General features: G+C 41.3%; 1 protein-coding gene across 2 annotated transcripts in view; it reads left to right on the top strand.

Moving 5' to 3' along the window:
* The first annotated feature begins 68 nt into the window (after positions 1–68).
* Positions 69–24,308, top strand: part of SEC23IP (SEC23 interacting protein) — a 43,327-nt gene continuing 19,087 nt past the window's right edge. Inside the window, exons 1-12 of one of the 2 annotated variants that reach the window (XM_014528290.1) lie at positions 69–390; positions 4,245–4,777; positions 5,544–5,763; positions 7,106–7,299; positions 10,648–10,737; positions 16,278–16,398; positions 17,532–17,621; positions 18,624–18,765; positions 20,221–20,429; positions 20,802–20,920; positions 21,235–21,387; positions 23,554–23,649. In XM_014528290.1, the coding sequence (XP_014383776.1) occupies positions 228–390; positions 4,245–4,777; positions 5,544–5,763; positions 7,106–7,299; positions 10,648–10,737; positions 16,278–16,398; positions 17,532–17,621; positions 18,624–18,765; positions 20,221–20,429; positions 20,802–20,920; positions 21,235–21,387; positions 23,554–23,649 (2,130 nt within the window). In that variant the 5' untranslated portion in view covers positions 69–227. The remainder of the gene's footprint in view (positions 391–4,244; positions 4,778–5,543; positions 5,764–7,105; positions 7,300–10,647; positions 10,738–16,277; positions 16,399–17,531; positions 17,622–18,623; positions 18,766–20,220; positions 20,430–20,801; positions 20,921–21,234; positions 21,388–23,553; positions 23,650–24,308) is intronic. The other variant, XM_005880160.2, reaches the window with a different exon arrangement.

Here is a 24,308-nt window from a genome sequence, read left to right as displayed (position 1 = left end):
GTATACGTGGGGGAGTCACGTGTTAGGAATCCGGGCGTGAAGCCGGCGCCACCTGTTGATTTATGGCGGCGCTACATAGGGGCAAGAACGCGGCCACGGACCAGCCGCCCGAAGTTCTGGCCCTTGTGCGCAAGTGCGGAAGTGTGCTGGCCCCGAGTGTGACCGGTTTCCGGCCGGCGGTGCTGCACCGGCTTCCTGAGACGTGTAACGGCTGGTGGGCCGCAGCCATGGCTGAGAGGAAACCTAATGGTGGGGGTGGTGCCGCCTCCACCTCCTCGTCCGGCACTAATTTACTCTTCTCATCCTCGGCCACGGACTTCACCTTCAACGTGCCCTTCATCCCGGTCACCCAGGCCGCCGCTGCCTCCGCCTCCTTGCTCCTGCCTGGAGGTAGTACGGAGAGGGTTCCGGGGGGCGCGTCTGTGCGGGGAGCGGGGCGGGGGCCTGCGGTGACGAGGGTCGGACTGGAGGTTTTCCTTCGGCCGCCACCCGCCTGGTGGGTGGCTGCCAAGGCCGTTGGTGGGCAAGTGTGAGCGGCTTGGGTGCTTTGGGACTCGGAGGCGGGGTCAGTCCCAAGGCTTCCTTTGCGCCCCTTGAAGGACCCGTTCGGAGGCCGGACACTCCTGGCTGGCGTCCCACATGTTTTGTTGAACACTTACTGGTGTGGCAGGTCCTGGCAGGAAATGCAAGTGACTTAGCGCCCCCTCTCAGGATGCCTAGGATGTCCCCCAGGATACGGTGGGCGCCTCCCAGGATGCACAAACTTGAAAGAGGAGGGTTGCATCCTGTGCCTCTCTGTGCGAATACTGCCTGTCTCGGCATCACTGCCTCTTGGGCGCCTTCCTGTTCTCCTGGGTCCGCACTCCTATGTGCGCCTTAGCTCCTTGTTGGCATCTTTATTCCTGTGGAGAGATGGCTTTTTAACAACTATGTGGCATAACCCAGAGGGTGGTGTTTAGAAGCATAGACTGTTCCAGCTCCAGTCCTGCAGTAACTTACTGTGACCTCAGGCATGTTACTTTACCTCTCTACACTTCAATGTCCACTTATGTACAGCCTCATGGGGCTGTAACGAGAAATGAATTGAGTTTTAAAAAAATATTTGTATTGATTTCAGAGAGGAAGGAAGAGGGGGAGAGATAGAAACATCAATGATGGGAGAGAATCATTGATCGGCTGCCTCCTGCACATCCCCCACTGAAGATCCAGCCGCAAGCGGGGCACCTTCCCTTGACCAGAATCGAACCAGGGACCCTTCAGACAACAGGCCAGTGCTCTATCCACTGAGCCAAACTGGCTAGGGCAATGAATGGATTTTTGTAAGGCACCGAGTATAGTGCCTGGCACACAGTGCTGTATAAATGTTTGTGCAATAAACATGCATGTCTGTTTGGACTGTGGGCTTTTTGAAGGTGTGACTTATTTACCTTTTTGTTTTTAGGATCTTTAGTGACTATCACATAGATTCTTAGTCAAGGATAAATATTTTCCCACTGAATACTTTATTCTTGCTTAAAGGACGAAAGTCTCATGGAGAAGTGAAGGGCAAACTGGAGGCACTTGTACATGCAGATTCCCTTTCACTTGTGTTATGTTTCTTCTTGGTGCTTATCACCACCTGACAGGGACACATATTTGTTTGTCTTATCCCACTGGAATGTAAGTTTTATGAGAGCAGGAATCTATACCTAGAACAGGGATTTGAAGGATGAGGAAGGGCATGGTATGCGGTAGACCAGTTTTTTAATAGATATTTGTTGAATGAATGAAAGGATGGGAGTCAGGAATATGTACCTCTTGTTTTGAAAACTGGTGGGAAGGTTAGGCATTGCCGTTTTGGTCAAGGACCAGCCTGGCTGCAGGAAGTTGAAGGAATAAATAAGGTCATACATGCAGCTAATTCTGTAACAATTATTTTTCCATCTATAAAAAGGATTTGGTTGCAGCCGCCATAGCTCAGTGGATTGAGTGTCCTCCCGTGCACCAGTATGGAAGGGTACGCAGAAATGAGGGCATTGGGAGAGATAGGTGTATAAAAGTCTCACGTGTGGGAAAACCTGCAGATTTGTCAGGATTTGGTGGTAGCTGCTCACATTCTCTCTCCTCCCACTCTCCCAGATCATCGGTGTGACTATAGTGTGTGTAGGCAGTGAAATTAGAGGTGTGTTTTGGAAAGACTGGAGTGTTGTGAGCTTGCACTAGAATAAAGCCTCCTGTAGCAAGAGCCACCAGCCTGGAGGCCATTGTGAATCAGGCAGCAGTGGATGGCACTGTAGCCATAATCAGCCACATGGGGCATGAAGAGCAGGGAATGGATAGGAGAGATTTCAGACCATAAAAGTGTTGGGACTTAGGGACCCACTGGTGACCAGACTGTCTGCTCTTTGAACACAGAGGCTCCTTCTCATTCAGTTTTAGCCCCAAGACCTAGCTTCAGTGCCTGGCACATAACTACTTTGTACATATGTCTTGAATGAGGATCTGAATAATTGAATGGAGAGTATGAGAGAAGGAGAGGCGTCTGTGAGATGTGGTTTCTGGTTTGAGAGGATGGGTCGATGTGGTGTTAGTGAGATGTGGTGCAGGAGCACATGGGAGGACAGTGAGGATGATGGACTCCGTTTTAGGTGTCCGACGTTTGAGTGGATGTGCCTGCCACAGTATCGAGGAAGCAGTTGGAAAATAGGTTCAGGAACAGTGAGCACAGTCTCATTCGATACGGAGTTGGGAGTGTCACAAGGATACAGGTAGGTGCTCACTAAAGTTGTGTGTCCACATGTAATTAGAAAGTGCCCCTGAGGTGAGGCTGGATCATGATGAGATCAGTATTTCCTTTATAATTGATGCTAATCAGAAAAAAAGCTTCTTGAATCAGTTGATCCCTAAGTCGTCTTAAAGGATGAAACTCACCACAGAGTTTTCTCCTCCCTGTTTTCAGTGGTTGAGAGGTGGACGAAGAAATACAGATGAATCCACGTGAGGTTTACATGACTGAAAAGAGAGTGAGAACTGGAAATACATAAGAAAAGTAGAATGATAAAAGCAGACAGGGGCCCTTGGGCAGGCCAAAGTATTTTATTTTTAGTCACAAAGAAACAACCTAGAAGAGTATTTGGAATAGTGGATTATCTTAGTTAAATTGATGAAATACAGTAGAAGCAACCTAAAGACTTCATCCAGAATCTCAGCAAGCCGTGCCCTGCTCTAGCAGATCAGTATGGAGCCCGGAGCTTGAAAGAGGGCTCCCTTTGTCAGGTCTCAGGGCAGGGACCTCAGTGTGCCTGTGTGCCGGGCGTGGGTCCACCTCTGATTTGCTCCATGCCTTCAGAGGTAGGAGATAGAGAGAATGAAACAGGAGAAGGAAAAGCTTAGGAAGAGGACAGTGGAAGTGACAACAAGCTAAGAGCTCGTGAGAGTTTAGTAAGGCTGGTCTTTTGAGGCTATGTAGAGAAAAAATGCTTTGATTTTACAAGTTGGAGCAGAGAGAAGATAAATAGTTTGATGCTGATAATTCCCGCAGTGAAGATCAAGTTGGGCAAAGGGAAGCGAGGAGAACTTACCTGGCTAGAAAATGACTTTTCTAGTGATTTGGTGCTCGGTCATGATGGTTTAGCTTGTTGGATACTCTGATTTTAGGGATGGCAGTTCGTTGTTGGCCTACTTTGCCTGTACCTGTGAATACGAATTCCACATGTTCATTTGTACAGTGAGTGCTTTATGGGTAAGAGCCCTGACACACCCTTCTTGTCAACAGAGTGAGTATCTGTACTTTAGGTTCTTGTCATGACGTTGGAAATAAAATTATGTGTATTAGATTTTTTACCAGGAAAAAAGGGAGCATGCACAAGAACATGTAAAATAGTAGATACAGATTTTGTTTATAATTTTTAAAACGTCTATATACAGATATGTATAATTTCTATATATTTACAAAATAAATAATGTCTAACTCTAGTATTTAAAAAGTATGGAAAGGTATGTACCAAAATATTGTTGAAGGTGATTATCTCTAGGTGGTGGGCTTATGAATGAATTATAATTTTTCTTCCTTTTGTTGTTTCCTATTCATATTTTTTAGTTTTTCATTACAAAGAGAAGTTTTCAAATAAAAAATAAACGTTTTTCCTTTTTTCTTCCTGTAAATGCAGGCATGTAATTTGGAACAACACAATGAGAGGTACAAGAACTAGGTCTGTAGAATGATAGCATACCTTCTAAACCATTTGCTCTTTTGTCCCTTTCAGAGGATTCCACAGATGTTGGGGAGGAGGACAGCTTTCTTGGTCAGACTTCTGCTCACACATCTACCCCACAGACATTTAGTTACTTCTCTCAGGTATCAAGCAGTAGTGATCCATTTGGGAATATTGGACAGTCACCATTAACAACTGCAGCAACATCACCTGGACAATCAACATTCTCCAAGACCCCAGCTGCTCTCCCTTTTACAACCGGATCCCAAGATGTGTTGAATACATTTCCACCATCTTTTTCGAAAGCTCCGTATGTTCCTCCAGCTTCTTCACAGACGGGCACAAATGCTTATTTGCCTGCTCAGCCAAGTAGTCTCCCTCCTTCAAATGTTGGGAGCCCACCCCAAGGAATATCCCAACAAGGATACAATCCCTATCGCCATACTCCCGTAAGCAGCAGAGCGAATCCTTACATTACACCACCACAGCTGCAGCAGTGCCAAACACCAGGCCATCCCACCCATCTGCCACCCTCTGGACCCCCTGTCCACATGTACCAGACGCCTCCAGGATCTCTGCCACCGGTATGGAGACATGTTTTTGTATCCTAATTATGCACTTTAGTTTTTAATCTCTCTTACTTAGCCTATGCTTTTAAAAGCACAATGCTTTTTATAATATATATGATGACAAAATATTTTCAGAGGATATTCTTTGTAAGATGTATGCTTTGAAGCAAATGTTCTTTTACAGGTAGCTCATGGAAGGTTCACATTTTAGTTCTCATCTGTATTGAAGTAGTAACTGATTTTAATAAGTTAATCTGTGCCGGAATTTTTAGATTTCAGTGTAAGATACCAATGATAAATGCGATCTAAGGACCAGTGAGAGTTGAAGCAATTATTATCTTAACAGACTGCCAACATCTCATTTTTAATTATACTATTCAATCAAGATACAAAATTATAGGGACTAAAATTGATTACTCCAGTAATTTCTTTTATTTACATTTATGCAGTTTGGATCTAGACAGTTAACCTCAGTCTCAGGAGGGTAATGGAGTAACATTTACATTGGGCTATGAAATTCCCTTATGTTTTTTCCCCAACTGATACCCAACTGACTTCCAAAGGGAAATCAACTAAAAAAAAAACAAAAAAATGGAAACCATTAAAAGATAGCGCTATTATTATGAGTGTAACCTAACTTTACTCTTGGGGACAGAGAATGGCTTTCATTTTACTTAATTAAAATCATACTGATGCACAGACTCTTGATAATGGGTCCGAAGCATCTACGAAACTGTCCTTGGAGCTGGCATGACGGTCCTGACTTTGTCATCCCCTCCAGGTTCCTCCTACAGTGCAGTCAGGGCTGTCCCCTCCAGCGCAGCAGCAGGCACTCGCTAGACCTGTGGGCTCTGTGCCAGTGCCACCTCCTTTTATGCTTCAAAACCAGTACGAGCCTGTTCAGCCCCACTGGTTTTACTGTAAGGAGGTAGAGCACAGACAGCTCTGGATGCCTTTCAGTGTGTTGGACTCTCTGCATCTTGAAGAAGTCTATAATTCAGGTAAGCACCGTCTATGCATCACTTAGATCTGATTTTAGGGAGAGAGAACATGAAGGTCTTTATCCATGGCTTACTTTTTGTGAATGTCACATTCCTTAACGTAGACCCCACAAGACTCAGTACCTTAAGATGGTGATTTTATTTTATTTTTTTAAAATATATTTTATTGATTTTTTACAGAGAGGAAGGGAGAGAGATAGAGAGTTGGAAACATCGATAAGAGAGAAACATTGATCAGCTGCCTCCTGCACATCTCCTACTGGGGATGTGCCCGCAACCCAGGTACATGCCCTTGACCAGAATCGAACCTGGGACCTTTCAGTCCGCAGGCCAACGCTCTATCCACTGTGCCAAACCAGTTTTGGCAAGATGGTGATTTTAATATAAGTTCTGAGTTATTTGAGAAAGGTATCTGAAGAAGTGTTTTAGTAATTTTCTTATTTAAAGGATTTTTCTGATTTTAAATCAGAGAAACAGAATAGCTCATATAATCCCGGTGTCAATTTTTTTTTCTCCTTTTTTGGGGGGTGTCAATTTTCTTATTTCCCTGATTCATTTGTATGTATAGAGCATTTTCTATGTAAACCTTATTTCTTAAGATGCTGTGGAAAAAGTATTCCATGGTCAGGTGAGTGTGGAAGTGCTTGACTACATCTCCCATTTGAGACAGACAGTGCACAGGAGTGTGTTCAGGCTGTGAGAAGTCCTGTGGGAAAAAAGGTGTCTTTGTTTATCTTGATGATATCTCACCATGGGACTTAAAAATTGTCTAATAATATTCTTCAGAAATATGATTCATAAATTTTGCTGCTTTGGTTTAAAAAAATTACCAGTTATTTGAATTATTTTATGTTCATGTTTTAAAATTTTGCCCTAGTTATTTCTTCACGTAAGATCATAATTTTGATCAGCACAGATTAGTCTTTAGCTCTTTTTATTTTTAATGTTTTAAAAATCTATTCTTTTTTAAATTTAAATTACTTATTAAATTAAGTATTTATTTAACTCCTCACCTGAGGACATGCTTAGAGGAAAGTGGGGAGAGAGAGAGAAAGAAACAGCAATGTGAGAGAGAAACATATTGGTTGTCTTCTGTTTTCAGCCCCACTGTGGATCAAACCCACAACCCAGATATGTGCCAACTGGTAATCGAACTGGCAACCCTCCCATCCATAGGACAATGCCCAACCAGCTGAGCCACTCCTGCCAGGTTTAAGGTATTTTTAAATAAAAATGAGCTTAGTTCTTTGTCTTTAAGGATCAACTGGTCACTGTATTCGTTACTTATTACTTTATATATGCCTTGTAACTGTTGGATTACACTGTGGACTTTGTGCTCCAGTCCAGCCAGACCCTGAGAGTGTGGTTCTAGACACGGATGGAGGGCGCTATGATGTTTACCTCTATGACCGAGTGAGGAAAGCTGTGTACTGGGAAGAGGAGCCCACTGAAGTGAGACGCTGTACTTGGTTTTACAAAGGAGACACAGATAGCAGGTTTATTCCCTATACAGAGGAATTCAGTGAAAAACTGGAGGTAGGTGGGCTTTATCCCTTTATGCTTTTCTTAAAAAAATGTAGGCCCTGCATACATTGGAGCTGCATGAAATACCACCCACAGGGAGCAGACTTTGTTTACAAGAGAGTCTTTCTTTCTTTTTTTAATTAAATTTTTTAATGTATTGATTGATTTCAGAGAGAGAAACATTGATTTGTTGTTCCACTTATTAATGCATTCATTGGTTGATTTTTCCATTGAATTTTAGAGAGAGTGGAAGGGAGGGAGAGAGACAGAGAGATAGAGAGACATCAGTGTGAAAGAGACACACATTGATTTGTTGCCTCCCACATATGCCCAGACTTTGGCCAGGTACCTATCTTGTAAATGAGGTACATGCCCTTCACAAGAATCAAACCTATGACCCTTCAGTCCGTGGGCCAACACTCTCTCCACTGAGCCAAACTGGCCATTAGTTGATTCTTGTATGTGCCCTGACCAGGGATTGTACCTGCAACCTTGGTGTATGAGGACACTGTAACCAACTGAGCAACCCAGCCGGGGCCAACAGTGCCTGTCTTGATTCTGTGTACAAGGAAGATCTTTGGTGTCAGAAAGTTGTGGGTGGGAGTGTGCAATCTCATGTAATTGTGAACTTAAAATGTCTCCCGGGAAGCCCCATCTGATTTGGCACAGTGGATAGAGCGTTGGCCTGTGGATTGAAGGGTCCTGGGTTTGATTCTGGAGAAGGGCACATACCTAGGTTTCAGGCTCCTCCCCAGCCTGGGCCCTAGTCTTTCCCTCTCTCTTCCACACTCTCTAAAATCAATGGAAAAATATCCTCGGGTGAGGATTAAAAAAAATAATAATAATATATCTATACTAATGAAAGGGTAATATGCTAATTAGACCAGGTCGACTGGACATCTTCTGGACGTCCGACTTCCTTCTGGACAAAGCCATGGTGGCAGGGGCCAAGGCAGAGGTGGGTAGGGGTGATCAGGCTGGCAGGGAGGCAGTTAGGGGGTGACCAGGCCGGCAGGGAGGCAGTTAGGGGTGACCAGGCTGGCAGGGGGGCACTTAGGGGGTGACCAGGCTGGCAGGGGGGCAGTTAGGGGGTGCCCAGGCTGGCAGGGGGGCAGTTAGGGGGTGCCCAGGCTGGCAGGGGGGCAGTTAGGGGGTGCCCAGGCTGGCAGGGGGGCAGTTAGGGGGTGCCCAGGCTGGCAGGGGGGCAGTTAGGGGGTGCCCAGGCTGGCAGGGGGGCAGTTAGGGGGTGCCCAGGCTGGCAGGGGGGCAGTTAGGGGGTGCCCAGGCTGGCAGGGGGGCAGTTAGGGGGTGCCCAGGCTGGCAGGGGGGCAGTTAGGGGGTGACCAGGCTGGCAGGGGGGCAGTTAGGGGGTGACCATGTCGGCAGGAGGGCAGTTAGGGGGCAACCAAGCTGGCAGGGGGGCAGTTAGGGGGCGACCAGGCCAGCTGGGGACCAGTTAAGGGGCGATTAGGCCAGCAAGCCGAGGTGGTTAGGGGTGATCAGGCAGGCAGGCGAGTGGTTAGAAGCCACCAGATTGGGAGAGGGATGTCCAACTGCTGGTTTAGGCCCCATCCTGTAGGGATCGGGTCTAAACTGGCAATAGGACATCGCCCAAGGGGTCCTAGATTGTAGAGGGTGCAGGCTGGGCCGAGGGGACCCCCCCCACACACACACACACGAATTTCATGCACTGGGCCTCTAGTCTATACTAATAAAAGGGTAATATGCTAATTAGACTGGGAAACCTTCTGGACAAAGCCATGGTGACGGGGCCGAGGCAGAGGCGGTTAGGGGCAATCAGGCCAGGAGGGGAGGGCAGTTGGAGGTAATCAGGCCAGCGTGGGGGGGGGAGGCAGTGGGGGTAAGCAGGCTGGCAGGGGGTGCCTGTTGGGGGCGAGCAGGCTAGCAGGGTGGGTTGCAGTTGGGGGCGACCAGGCCAGCAAGCAGAATGGTTAGGGGCAATCAGGCAGGCAGGCAGGTGAGCGGTTAGGAGCCAGTGGTCCCGGATTGCGAGAGGGATGTTCGACTGGGCCTAAACCAGCAGTCAGACTTCCCCCGAGGGGTCCCAAATTGGAAAGGGTGCAGGGACAACCCCGGGCTGAGGGACAACCCCTCAGTACACGAATTTTGTGCACCAGGCCACTAGTGTATATATATAAAAGGCTAATATGCTAAGTGTCCCTCCTACCATCTGACTGGTTGCTATGATGCGCACTGACCACCAGGGGGCAGATGCTCAATGCAGGAGCTGCCGAGCTGCAGTGACTTGGCAGCAGCAGTTTTAGGGTGATGCACCCCGAAACCAGAGAGGAAGGAGCCTGATTTCTCACAGGGCCTTGCAATTACACTTTGGGCCATGGGTTATGTTGTTGCTGGGGCACTGTCACCCAGAACCTGGTTTACTGCACACTTGCATTTGCGTTCCACACTTCTATGACAGCAACTTTGCAGAGTGCCCTCTCGCACTCTGGGACCTCTCGGGGGATGTCGGAGAGCCAGTTTTTGCCCGATCCCCACAGGTCAAGTCGAGGGACCCCACCTGCTGGAGGGATCCCGCTCACTCCGCAGATGCTGGGAGGAACTGAGGGAGGTTGGCTCCAGGGCATGTCCGGCCCATCTCGCCCAATCCCACCCCACTGTTCACCTTCTAATTAATTTCTTTCAGTGTGCACGAATCCGTGCACCAGGCCAATAGTAATAAAAGAAACCAATTTTATTTAAAAAATGTCAGCCAGGAGTTGAATTGTGTCCTAGGCTCTAGCAGCTCAGAATGTGACTTGTTGCACATGTTATTAAGATGAGATCATAGTGGAGTAGGGTGGGCCTCTGTTCCCATGTGACTGGTATCCTTACAAGGGGACAGACAGAAGGCGAGTACTATGTGAGAATAGGGGATCGGAGTGATACACCTGTAAGCCAATGGACAGTAAAGATTGTTGACAAACCACCAGGAGCTAGGGAGCAATGAAGGAGTTCCCTGTAGGTTTCAGAGGAAACATGGCCCTTTTATACCATTTGCTCTTCTGACACCTTGATTTCAGACTTCTGGCATCCAGAACCGAGGGAATACATTTCTGTTGTTTTAAGCCCTCAGTTTGTGGTACTTTTTTTGGCAGCTCTAAGAAACTAATAGTCTAAATCTTGGTGTTTGCCTCTGTCTAATGCAGATAATGTTATTTAGGAATGAATGAGAGTAATTAAGTGAGGTAATACATGTAAAGTGATAAGTATGGTAACCAGTTAGTACATGAGAGCTGCTATTACTGTTTTTTATTACCATCATAGTTGTAAATTTCTTCCACTTTTTCTCAATGTGATATAATTTGTATTAATGGATGTATGTTGTTTTCATTATTGTAGGTCGAATATAAAAAAGCTGTAACCACAAATCAGTGGCACCGCAGATTAGAGTTTCCAAGTGGAGAGACTATTGTTATGCACAATCCAAAGGTAATGATAGTTTTTAGGATATTAAAGTTTTTAGGTTCATTTAAATAATTTTGACAAATGTATTTGCTAAACGTTTATTTTTATTAATTTCTGCAGTAGGGATATATGTATGACAAGTCCGTTGCTTTTAAGTTTACTATAGTTCACATTGATCTGTGGCACTGCCCCCTCCCTGCAGGCATGTGTGGGAGGCAACCAGTTGATGTGTTTCTCTCACATTGATGTTTCTCTCTCTACACCCCTCCCTTTCACTCTCTCTGAAAAGCAGTGGATAATTTATCTTCAGGTGAGGATTAACAAGAAAAATAAAAATAAAATTTAAATTTGTTTCATGAAGTTCCTGTTTATGGCAACATATTAGCTGAAGCTTAGTATACAGCATAGAAGTTGCTGGATAAATTTTTGCACTTGATCAGAGATCAGCTGACTTTTTCTGTAAAGTGCTAGAGAGAAAGTATTTAAGGCTTTTTGTGCCACATGGTTTTTGTGACAGCTGTTGACTCTGCCCTTGTAGCCTGAAAGCAGCTACAGACATTGAGCATGGCTGTTTTCAAGCAAACTGTGTCAAAACAAGTGGTGGGCCAGTTTTGGCCTGAAAGTCGTAGTTTGTCTACCCTGCCCTTAATGAAGGTTTGTTTCAACCTTTGAGACGGAAAACATATTCTTCCTCTTTTTATCATCTTTAGAAACTTGTTGTGTGTTTTTTTTTTAAGGTATTAATGGTATTGGCATTCTTTCATTTACCACCCTTCATCTCTGAGCCACAGGTTCCTCATTTGCACTAAGATGTTCCTCCCTGCCCTTAACTGCCTTCGATTCAGGTCAAGGGCACATACCTCAGTTGCAGGCTGGATCCCTGGCTCTGATCAGGGTGCATTCAGGGGCAACCAGTCAATGTGTGTGTCTCACATCAGTGTTTCTCTGTGTCTCTCCCCCTCCCTTCCACTCTGTCTAAAAATCAGTGGAAAAATAACCTTGGGTGAGGATTACGAGCAACAAAAAAGATTTTCCTCCCCAGGGCATATTTGAGATGAGGTTGAGGCATTTATGCAAAAGCATCTAGCATAGTGCTTGGCACACAGTAGTTGTTCACAACAGGCCATTTGCTTATTATAGGAAAGTGTAAAATAACTTATATTCTAACCACATCTATAGTCCTTAATTTCTGAAAATTTATCTTTATTGTTGAAAGTAATACAGATGTACCCTTTTCTTACCCATTGACCCTTCTAGCCCGCCCCCTTTCCCCATCTACAATCCTTATTGATATTTAAAAAAATAAAAATAAAAGCACATTTATATGTCAACAAAATTTAAACGGTACATAAAGGTGTGAAGTGAAAATAAAAGCCCCTTACTCTTCTGTATCCTCCCAGTTTCTCCTCTTTTTTTTTTTTTCGTGGAAAAAAGAATAAAGATGGACTGTGTTTTACCTATGTGAAAATTACCAATCCACTTAAAATAAAATCCAAGAGGGTATATACATTCTAATCAAGTCATTGATTATTTTCCTGATTAATAAGAACTACACTTTACACAAAAAACTTTATCAGCAGTTGTTTTCATCAATAAAACAATAGTCATAGTTTCACAGTTGAAAAGTTACACATTAAAATATTTTACAATTCCTTGTATATTCACCAGGTTCCATTTCCTAAAGGGCTTGTAATACAAAGCAGAGTAGAAGGAAAAACCTCAAAGTTGATTACTTTGAGACTAACTTTTACACAGGACACTAAGAACCACAAAAAGCTTAGGTTCTATCAGAAAATAGAGACTGCCAGAACCGGTTTGGCTCAGTGGATAGAGCGTCGGCCTGCGGACTCAAGGGTCCCGGGTTCGATCCGGTCAAGGGCATGTACCTTGGTTGCGGGCACATCCCCAGTGGGGGGCGTGCAGGAGGCAGCTGATCAATGTTTCTCTCTCATTGATGTTTCTGGCTCTCTATCCCTCTCCCTTCCTCTCTGTAAAAAATCAATAAAATATATTTAAAAAAAGAAGAAAATAGAGACTAAATTCCATTCTTGATTTAAAAATCCAATTAGAAACATCTTTTAAAAAAACACACCAAATTCCACAATATGGTTAATAGATTTCAAATTAACAGCAGTTTAAAAATTTTTATATACACAATTTTGTATAGCTGAGAATATAACAAAAAGTTAAAGCATGATTTTCAAACAGTTGATTATTTCTTGCTAGAATGTGTTTAAAATTAGGTTTTACTTTCTTTAAACCTGCTCGTCCCCCCTCCAAAATAGTCACTGAAGGAAATATTGCTCAAGTGACCAAATGAAACTGTAGAGCCAATAGTTAGTTATACCACATTCAATGACGTATGGCTGGCCATAGGAAGTGATCAATTGGAATTGATCTCTGATACTAAAGTACCTGGAAGCAACTATGTTGTCATGATTTAAAACATAGCCTCGTCTCCCATGTAGCATTTAATTCGGTTTTTGGTTCTTTGTCTCTGAGAACCACCTGTCCCTTTTTTCTTATTTTTAATGCTGTTTGCTTAAACTCTGCTGGGATTTGCTTAATATTTACTTTGCTTTTAGCTAGATCACTTAATCTATATTCTTTATCAAATTTGTTTACACCTCTCAAACAGACTTAATTTGGTTGTAATAACTCTTGAAAATAAATATCAATGACGAAATATGGTATGTGGTATGTGTTTTAATGGTGGAGAGGTCCCAGGGAAAGTGGACTAACTGAATTGATGTGGAAAGAGCAAAAATTGTATAAATTTTGTGCAAGGAAGCTCAAAGCTTTTTTGACACTCAGGTAAAACACGGTTGGTTCTCTGTTAAAACTTCACTTTCCACCATCAGAGTCTCAGATTTGTATCATGTCACTGAGTTTTCCTGTAATCAACTCCTGATACAGAAAAGACTGGGATGGTAGTATGTATTATAACTGAATAGATCTAAGACACAAAATGTGAATGATGAAGTTTTAATAAGTTATGAAATCTTCTGCAAAAGATGCCCTAACCGGTTTGGCACAGTGGATAGAGCGTCGGCCTGGGGACTGAAGGGTCCCAGGTTCGATTCCGGTCAGGGGCATGTACCTTGGTTGCGGGCATATCCCCAGTAGGGTGTGTGCAGGAGGCAGCTGATCGATGTTTCTCTCATCGATGTTTCTAACTCTCTATCCCTCTCCCTTCCTCTCTGTAAAAAATCAATAAAACTTAATAAAAAAAAAAAAGAAATCTTCTGCAAAAGAATAGATTGGTTTCCTGCTTAATAGAGTGTAAATTCTTCTGAGCTATTCCAAGACAGTTTAGAGAAGTAACTTCCCCTAATCTTTAAATTTATTTTTCCTGTTGGCAATATTATATACATGCCTTAGTGAAGTACCTAAATCTCCAATAATTATGCCCTTTAAGGGTTCTACAATAGCAAAATATTAAGAGTATTTGTATTAGAGTCCTTGTACACTATTCAAGACTATAGGTAACTGATTTTCATAAGTGAAGATTTTTTAGTGATGCTATTTCACTAGAGTATACAATGTGTGCTCTTTTTTTTTTTTTTAATATATATTTTATTGATTTTTTACAGAGAGGAAGGGAGAGGGATAGAGAGCCAGAAACATCGATGAGAGAAACATCGATCAGCTGCCCCCCGCACACTCCCCACTGGGGATGTGCCTGCAACCAAGGTACATGCCCTTGACCGGAATCGAACCTGGGACCCTTGAGTCCGCAGGCCGACGCTCTATCCACTGAGGCAAACCGGTCAGGGCCAATGTGTGCTCTTTATAAAGTTGTATTCCAATCATATGCCTAATCTAGAAAACTCAGTAAATTATCGCACTTTTTCTGGTGTGGCACCTGAACATTTGCTGAAACTATTTCCTAGGGAATTAATCATTTATTTCAAATACTGAGTAAAATATCAGATTCTGGAGTGATGACTAGCCTTAACCCCTACATCTTGGGTTAATGTTTTTCAAAATGTTTAAGAATGTATCCTGTGCTCAACCGCAATTTAATAAAGTTGGAGAGTGAGCCCTAACCACTTGGAAATGGGACATAATACTGCTTTTATTATTGAGATATTAGATAAATAGTCTAAAATGGTAAAAAGTTCATGGTTTCCATTTCCCCATATTAAAAGTATTATTCATGAGCATACCTCTGTAGAGGGTTAAGCAATCAGGAAGATACTCTAAATTGTATTAATTTTGGTAACAAATTTCATATGATTGAGGCATTCTCAACTATAAAAGAGGATGGAAGATGGGGGATTCATGTAAAAAGAGAAAAAAAGGATAAACTTTAATCTATTTTTTTTAAGTAGTTATTCACTAGTATCAGTATAAATGGAATAGTGCCTGAGCCTTCTCCAAAGACCAAGAGAAGAGGTGACCATTGCTGATATGAACAATAAAACATTTGGGGTGCAAAACAATGCATGACTATGGGACAGATTATGAAATAAAGAATATATATTAATGATACTTTCTTTTTCTTTTTTTAATATATTTTATTGATTTTAGAGAGGAAAAGAGAGGGAGAAAGAGATAGAAACATCAGTGGTAAGAGAGACTCATTGATTGGCTGCCTCCTGCATGCCCCCTACTTGGGATCAAGCCAGCAACCCAGGCATGTGCCCTTGGCCGGAATCAAACCTGGGACCTTTCAGTCCGCAGGCCGACACTCTATCCATTGAGCCAAACCAACTAGGGCTTAATGATACTTTCTATAATATAAATAGCTTTTAATAAAAAAATAATCTTTTTAATAACATTAATACTCCTATTTTTCTGGAAAACATGCATGAAAAATGTATTCAATTCATCCATTGCAAAAGGAGGGAAAAAATCAACTTAAGGTGAATACTGCACAATTCTGAAGCAGGAACTGTTCCTGCTCATTCTTTCTCTATGATTGTTTTACTTTATGGGCCCCCAGAATTTCCCTGGGAAATAAGAATCAGATTCTTGTAAATACTGTCCCAGTTTCTCCTCTTGATGGTGACCATGCTTATCCTTTTCTGTTTTACATTTTTTAACCTTTTGTTTTGTGTACAAACAGAAAAATTTTGCATAACATCTTGCATACATTTTTTTAAAGAGGTATTTTCATGACACCAGGTTTAATTTAATATAGTTGGATTAAACAATATATGTCTTCCTAAAAAGTGGTGGGTAAATCAGTGTTTGGCATTGAAAATGCATTTGTAAATAGACTCCTCTATTGCAGGTAACTTTTTCTTAATTTCTTACGGGTAAACTTGGGTGTTTATATTACATTTCTAAATTGAGGTATATTCTGATTTAGTTGTGTCATTTTCTAACAGCATTGGAAATAATGGTATTGATTTGCTTATGGTATTGATTAGTTTTAATGGTTAATGATCACTAGCAAGACCATCACAGATTGGATTTGGGGGAACATGGGTAGTACTTGATGTATAAATTATCCATACTCTCAAGTAGTTTATTATGTATTGAAATACCATTATTTTGTCTGTAGTGGAAGTGAATTTGGTAGTGAGCTGTCATAATCTTCCTGTTGTATCTTGAAGGTTATTGTTCAGTTCCAGCCTTCGTCAGTGCCAGATGAATGGGGGACCACACAAGATGGACAGACCAGACCCAGGGTTGTGAAGCGTGGAGTTGACGATAACCTTGATGAAATTCCCGATGGTGTGTAAACTTGGTTTAGGACTGATGTCATTTCTAAACTTCTGTTTTGCCATCATCCTTTAGAATGATGACTAAAAAAACAGTTGTTAGTATTTCCTGCCATATCAGGTTGGCACATATCTTTAAAAAATTGTTATTACCTTTTTATCTATTTTTAAATTTAGAATTCTGTGAAGGTATACAAACCATGTAATGTGGACTCTTAAAATATGTATTGTTTTAAAGAAACACTTTGCTGATTGAAAGTAGGCTTTTGGCTGTGTTTTTGGGCTTGTTTTGTCATACTTCAATTAGTTTGTCTTGCTCTAGTGCTGGAGTGGCACACATTTTCTGTGAAGGCCAAATAGTAAATATTTTAGGCTTTGCAGGCCATATAGACTCTGTTGCATGCATTCAACTCTAATTGTAGTGTGAATGCATCTATAGACAGCATGTAAACAAATGGGCATAGCTGTGTTTCAATAAACTTTATTTATAAAGAACAGGCAGGGAGAAGGATTTAGCCTGTGATCCATAGTTTGCTAACCCCTGCCCCAGTGTTTGTGCTCTGGTTCTCCTATTATACCATTTAAAGTATGGATTTTATTTTGACAGTTACATACTTTAGATTTGTTTTATTGTCTTATGAGATTACAAAATGAATACACTTATTCTGAATCTGAATGAAATAACCAGAGTAAAATAGTAGATTTTACTTGGAGATGTCCCTTTATATAGTATATATGAATCTAACAAATAAAAGAGAAGGATTTGGGGAAAAGATTTTAAAATTTTACATTGACAAATTGCTTCTCCATATGGGATTTAGTGCCCTGTGGAGTTCTGAAGAAATCACAAGGTTATGGAGCCTCTGTAGGTACACAACTGCTGGTCATCATATGCTGATAACTTCTGGGACCAGAGACAGCCTGCTTCCTCCACTCCTTGGTTCAGTTCACTGTTATGTACCAAGACCGACTTTGAGTTTTGTTCTTCTAATTTGGTAGAGGATAAAGACGCTTATTAAGTTGGAAGGGTCATGAATTGCTTTGGTAAGTTTGTGATGACAAAAGGGATATCTAGAATATTGCTATTCAGTTAAGAAAACCCAAACAAGTTTCCAGCTTGTGTGTATATTTGTCTTTCTTCTGTAGGGGAAATGCCTCCGGTTGACCATTTGGTGTTCATGGTGCATGGCATTGGACCAGTATGTGACTTGCGCTTTAGAAGTATTATTGAATGTGGTAAGTGTTAGTCATTTCATGGTATGATTTGAGAACTAATAAAAGGACTTTTAAATGTTCATTTTTAAAATGGCTTCCAGCTGAGGGACTGGAATAAATGCAAGTATATTTAAAAGGAGATTTAAATGATCATTGATAGTATTAATTTGTACTTGATTTGTTGTTATGACATGTATAACTCATACAATTTTGGACTGTGAAGAATTACATAGGATCATGGAAATAATTTAGCCTTTCTGACAACCTCTGCCTGAGCAATTCCAGCAACTAGGAACACCTGTATATCAAACTGATTTATAGAGAATTAGTTGTGAGAAGTTGTTTAATGGAAGTATGAATCTGCCTGGTTTACAGAAATATTTTATTTTTTATTGATTTTTTGGGTGGGGGGAGAGAGAGAAGTATCTATTTGTTATTTGACTTATTTATGCATTAATTGGTTGATTCTTGTATGTGTCCTGACCAGGGATCGAACCCGCAACTTTGGTGTATTGGGACTATACTGTAACCAACTGAACTACTCGGCCAGGGCTACAGACATTTTTGAAGTTTTACTTTTATGTCTGTATAATAGTTCATATTTTTTGAACACCTGGTGTGTGTCAAGTATCTGGCATGTGTTGTACCATTTCACCCTCACAATGAAGCCTGGGGAGCAGGTGCTCTCCCTGTTGCCCCCACTGTTCGGTGAGGAGCTGAGGCCCAAAGGCTGGTAACCTCCCCCGATCCTGGTCTGTAAGTTCTGGAGCAGGTAGTTTGGCTTTTGAGTTTGTACCCACAGTGCCATGCTGTCTGGATGTGATAGTTAAAGTTTTTCAGTCAGTTATACATACCTCTAAAATAATGAAGCGTCTGAAAGACTTTTCTAAGTTTTAGGTTTATTGTTATGGGGGCTAAATCCTTGCAAAATACTGGCATAGATGAGGTAATTGCTAACTACCAATCAAGCTAAGAACATTATATTAATTAAATTTATTGTTTTCCCTGATTTTCTTTTTTAAGTGGATGATTTCAGGGTGGTTTCTCTCAAATTGCTGCAGACTCATTTCAAGAAAGCTTTAGATGATCGGAAAATAAGCAGAGTGGAGTTCCTTCCCGTTCACTGGCACAGCTCCTTGGGTGGGGATGCAACAGGTGTCGACAGGTGCGTGGATTTTGAGAACTTGCTTTTCAGATTATTCAATTGTAGATTAAAAAATTAAACCATAATGTGAAGTAGTTTATTATGACTTCAACATATATGCATATATATTTTAAGAGATGTATTTTTTTTATTTTAAGTTTATACTTGCTCTGACATATAATTAAAAACTGGTTGTTAAATTTACTTGCTACTTTTCTGTGTATGCATTTATTCTTATTATAAATATTTAAGACAGTCGAGGAAGTTTAAGCTGGTTTTAGAATACTGATGCATAGTGGTTTAGATATGGGCTGATTATACGCTCTAGGGTGTTAGCAGCCTCCCTGGCCTCTACCCAGTAGATAATGGTAGCACGGTCCTTCCCACAGTGTGATGTGACAGCCAGAACTGTCTGTACTCATTGCCAGATGTCCCCTGGGGCTCAAAGCACCCAAGTTGAGAACCACTGATTTAGATGATTGTTTCTCAGTGGCAGCTCTTTGGGCACGACAGTTCATTGTCATGTCCGATTGCTGCATGTGTACTCTGGGCCACTTAGTATCCTAGTCTAAATGCCACCAAATGCCCACAGCACTCATCAGGCACTGTGACAACTAAGAATGTCCCCACTCAAAAAAAAATTTTTTTTACATGTACTTTTTTTTTTTCAGAGAGGAAGGGTGAGGAGGGAGAGATAGAAGCATCAGTGATGAGAGAATATCATTGATCGGCTGCCTCCTGCATACCCAACACTGGGGATTGAGCCTGCAACCCGGTCAAGTGCCCTGACCGGGAATCGAAACCTGACGTGATCAACCACTGAGCCACGCCAACTGGGTCCCACTCAATTTTGAAAGCTTTCAATTGAGAACCATAGATTTAAATAATTTTTTAAATTTTTAGGTAATATTTATGCTAGAACACAGGGCTAATAACATATGAAATTTGGTGAAAGTCATAATCTTTCAGGCACATGATTTAATAAAACTGATCCTGCAAACAGCATTATGACCATGCTGGGTCATGTCATGAGGGTGTTTTCTTTCTCTGTGGATGTTCTTGAACTTTGCTATGGACATTCTCAAATCAGGAAAGAGCTTCATTCTTTTAGTCTTTTTTCTTTCTCCTGCTTTCTCTATTGTCCTTACCACCCACATTTGCTGTAAGGTGTCCTGATTTCCAATAAATTGGAAAACAATGAAAGAATAGGCTTTCTTCTTTAAAATTAAAAATCTTTTCATAAGCCTTATTTTATATGACTTCAGAAAATCCCAAAAGTCATACTGCAGTTAAAGGCACAAACAGCAATTTTTTTGCTAATCTTGGTGTATTTATAACTCTGTCTACAAAATCAACTCATAATTATTTTGTGGATTTATTTACTCACTGTACTTTCAGGATTCAAGATCTAAGCTTTAAAAAATTCATAGATTTAAGGTACCTTCTCACAATATACTTTTTTTTCTTTCTAAATAGGAATATTAAGAAAATCACTTTACCAAGTATTGGTCGGTTTCGTCACTTTACCAATGAAACCTTGCTAGATATTCTATTTTATAATAGCCCCACCTACTGTCAGAAGATTGTGGAGAAAGTGGGACTGGAGATAAACCGTCTGCACGCACTCTTTATGAGTCGGAACCCAGACTTCAAAGGAGGGATCTCTGTTGCTGGTCACAGTTTAGGTAAAATTGTCAAATATTCACATGTTAAGCAAAATATTTGTTGAGTCAGCACTGCTTTCATTGTGGATGACACTGTTGGTGCAAGTTTTAGAATTGTAGATTTCAGGTTTTATAAAGGGTAGAGATGAATGCTTTGAGTTTAGATTCTGCCTTTGCTATTCACCTTCCATGAATACCTACAATTGCTTTATATTTTAATTTATTCCGCTGTTTGGTAAAACAAGAACACTGATTATCAGATCTTGATTAACACCTAACTTTGGTATGACTTCTGACTAGGGACTTTGAGAAAAAGTAGGAGAATTTATTTAGTGATATAAAAAGCACCTAGAACATTATAAAGCAAAATGCTGCTTTTTTTTTTTTTTTTAGGTTCTTTAATATTGTTTGACATTCTGTCTAATCAAAAAGATTTGACTTTACCAAAGGCTTCAGGGTCTTTTGTTGTTGCTAATGGAGCTGTGAAGCAGCCACGTGTCCAGGAGAAGCAGGTACGGCCCAGTTAACATTTAGATTTGGAGTTTGAGCTGAACATTTTTCCAAAATCTGAACTGTCTGTATATGAAAATATGCTGAGGTTTACAAGTGTAATGGAATCATATAGCTTGTTGTTATTGTAAGAAATGGGAGCATGAGTGATTATTAACTTATATGCTTTTTCAGAATATTTACAAATTTGGATGACAAACTACAAAAATTAAGATGTGTTTTTAGAGCAGAATGGGTTAAGATTTTCTGTAGACAGGGAGAAATTTTATGGGAGTTTTTCTGAGCTTTGTAATGTTTCCCCAACTTTATCTCACAGACGCCTGAAGACCCAAAGCTGGCCTTGGATGAGCCCGGTGACCTTGATGTTGAAAATGAAGAAGTCCTGACTCTGCAGGAAACCCTGGCAGCACTTAGTCTCTCTGAATACGTCAGCACTTTTGAAAAGGAGAAGATTGATATGGAATCTCTGGTACTGATGATAGTTTGATTCATTTTTATTAAAATTTTTTTTCCTGTGTATAAATTGAAAATTAAGAATGATTTGAACACTCATACATCATAATACATTCCAGATAAGGCAGAAATTTAAGTGTTTAAGAAATTGAAAAGCCCTGACCGGTTTGGCTCAGTGGATAGAGCGTCAGCCTGCGGACTGAAGGGTCCCAGGTTTGATTCCGGTCAAGGGCATGTACCTTGGTTGCGGGCACATCCCCAGTAGGGGGTGTGCAGGAGGCAGCTGATCAATGTTTCTCTCTCATCGATGTTTCTAACTCTCTATTCTTCTCCCTTCCTCTCTGTAAAAAAAGTCAATAAAATATATATTTAAAAAAAAAAAAGAAATTGAAAAACACAGAATTGTGTGTGTGTTTTTTTAAATTGATTTCGGAGAAGGGAGAGGGAGAGAGAGATGGAAGCATCAATGATGAGAGAGAATCACTGATCTGCTGCCTCCTGCACACCCCCTGCTGGGGATCAAGCGACCTAGGCATGTGCCCTGACCGGCAATCGAACCGTGACCTGCTGGTTCATAGGTTGATGCTCAACCACCGAGCCACATCGGGTGGGCAAGAATTGTTTGTAAAACACAATCTGAGGAGGCTTTTCTAAGTGTGACACAAAGCCCAAAAGTCATAAATGAAAAAAACTTGCATAGTGGGAGATGCCATAAACAACATCTAAAGACCAGTGATAGGTTAAGAAGAATATTTGGAGCACACATTATAGACACATGGCTTATTTCCTTACTATTCAAAACTTCTGCAAGTTTGTTACATAAATATATCAACACAATAGGAAAAGAGGCAAAAAATAAGAACAGATGATACACAGGAAAAAAAAAACAGCTTATAAGAAAACTCATAAGCGAAATGCAAATTAAAAGTGCAGTGAGGCCCCACCGAGGTGGCTCAGCAGTTGAGCGTCGACCCAGGAACCAAGGGGTTGTTGGTTTGATTCCCGGTCAGGGCACATGCCCAGGTATGGGCTTGATCCCCTGCAGGGGCGTGCAGGAGGCAGCCAGTCGATGATGCTGTTCATCTCTCATCGATGTTTCTATCTCTCTACCCCTCTCCTTTCCTTTCTCTGTAAAAATCAATAGAAAGCATATTTTTAAAAAAAGAAAAATGTTCTTTAAAAAAAAAAATGCAACGAGATTTTTAACCTATCAGTTTGGCAAAAATAAAGAGTTTCATAATATAGGGTGGGGCAAAAGTAGGTTTACAGTTGTGAGTACATGAGACAGTTTATTATTGTTTATTAATGATTGTATTATTTTCCATATGAACAAGTGTACTAGCAAACCTATGTTTGCCTCACCCTATATACTATGTGGCTACGATGAGGGGAAATAGGCACTGTTACATATTGTTGGAAACAGTGAATAAATTGGTACAATCTCTCTTGAGGGCAGTTTGGCAGTGTCTTTTAAAATATAAAAAATACATACCTTTTACCCCAACAGATTAACTGCCAGGAATATTTCCTGTGGAGAAATATACACACAAAAAATATGTACAAGGATACTGTAGCACTGTTTGTACTAGCAAAACTTAGAAACACAGTTGGTGTCAATTAGTAAGGCACTAGTGAGGTCATTTATGGTGCATCCATGTGATGGTGTACCCTGTAGCTAGTAAATGAATGAGGCAATGTCAGAGATACTGGTGTGAAATGATCTCTTAGGTACAGCATGTGAAAAGACCAAAAGTTCAGACCTGTTTGCATAGTAGGACATACACACACACAGCAAAGCATATAGATGCTGTGTATGTGTAAGATCTGTCTCTTGAAGGAAAACAAGTTGCCATCAGCTGCAGCTGAGAGAGATGGTTGGGTGGATGGGGCAGGACTGGAGGGGAGAGACCTGAAACCTTCAGCTTGACTATAGCTTTTGAATTTTGTACAACCTGCATGAGTTTTCTGTTAAAAAAGTAATAGAATGATTTGGATGTGGAGGGCTAAGATTTTACAGCCTAAATTAACCCATGATTTAAAAACTAATAACTTACCAAAAAAAAAAAAAAAGAATTGATTGGATCTTAGATTGCTTTAGATGTGTAGTTTCTTTATAATTTCCTTTTTCAATTTCAAGTCTGTCACTAGACTCATGAACGTGCTTGTTTGTGTTCTTTTGCAGCTGATGTGCACAGTTGATGACCTGAAGGAAATGGGAATACCCCTGGGGCCCAGGAAGAAGATAGCCAACTTCGTCAAGCACAAGGCTGCCAAACTGGTAAAGCTCATCTTGTCCCAAAGAAAACAAGGCCCTGTGTGACTAGCTTAGGTTTTGGAAGTTTTCATGAATACCCTCATGAGTAGGCCAGCTAGCGTGCTCCCTGCTCCTGGACACAGTGATGGGGCTGATGGAAGCTCAGACTTTGGAGTCAGCCATGCTGGATTTTAGGTTCCACGTAGGGTAACTGACCACCCAGTTTCCTTGGAACAGAGAGAATTCCCTGGACAAAGTACTTTTCAGTTTTAAAATGGGAATTTCCCAGGGCAAAAATTGGATAAATCCTGGATAAACAGATGAGTTGATTGCCCTGCTTCCCAGTTCAGCCACTTACTCACTACATATCCATGAGCGGTTTGCTTACCCTTTCTGATCCTTGGTTTCCTTCATCTCTAAAATGGGCATGATACCTTCCTTATAAGGTTCGAATGAGGATGAAGTAATGCATGTGAAGATGAATACCCAATAGATGTTCGCTCATTTTCTCTTCCCAATCCCTCTCACCTTCTAAAGATAACATACACACACATCTCATTAATAATAGCCAGAAAGCAAAAATTAAATTAATTTATTGATTGCTTTTAGAGAGAGACAGAGAAACATCTATTTGTTGTTCCACTTATTTATGCACTCATTGGGTGCTTCTTGTATGTGGGGAT

The sequence above is a fragment of the Myotis brandtii genome, unplaced genomic scaffold, assembly GCF_000412655.1.
Source record: "Myotis brandtii unplaced genomic scaffold, ASM41265v1 scaffold628, whole genome shotgun sequence".
Classification (NCBI taxonomy): Eukaryota; Metazoa; Chordata; class Mammalia; order Chiroptera; family Vespertilionidae; genus Myotis; species Myotis brandtii.
Note: the sequence above shows the minus strand (reverse complement) of the source record. Positions and strands in the feature narration are given on the sequence as shown.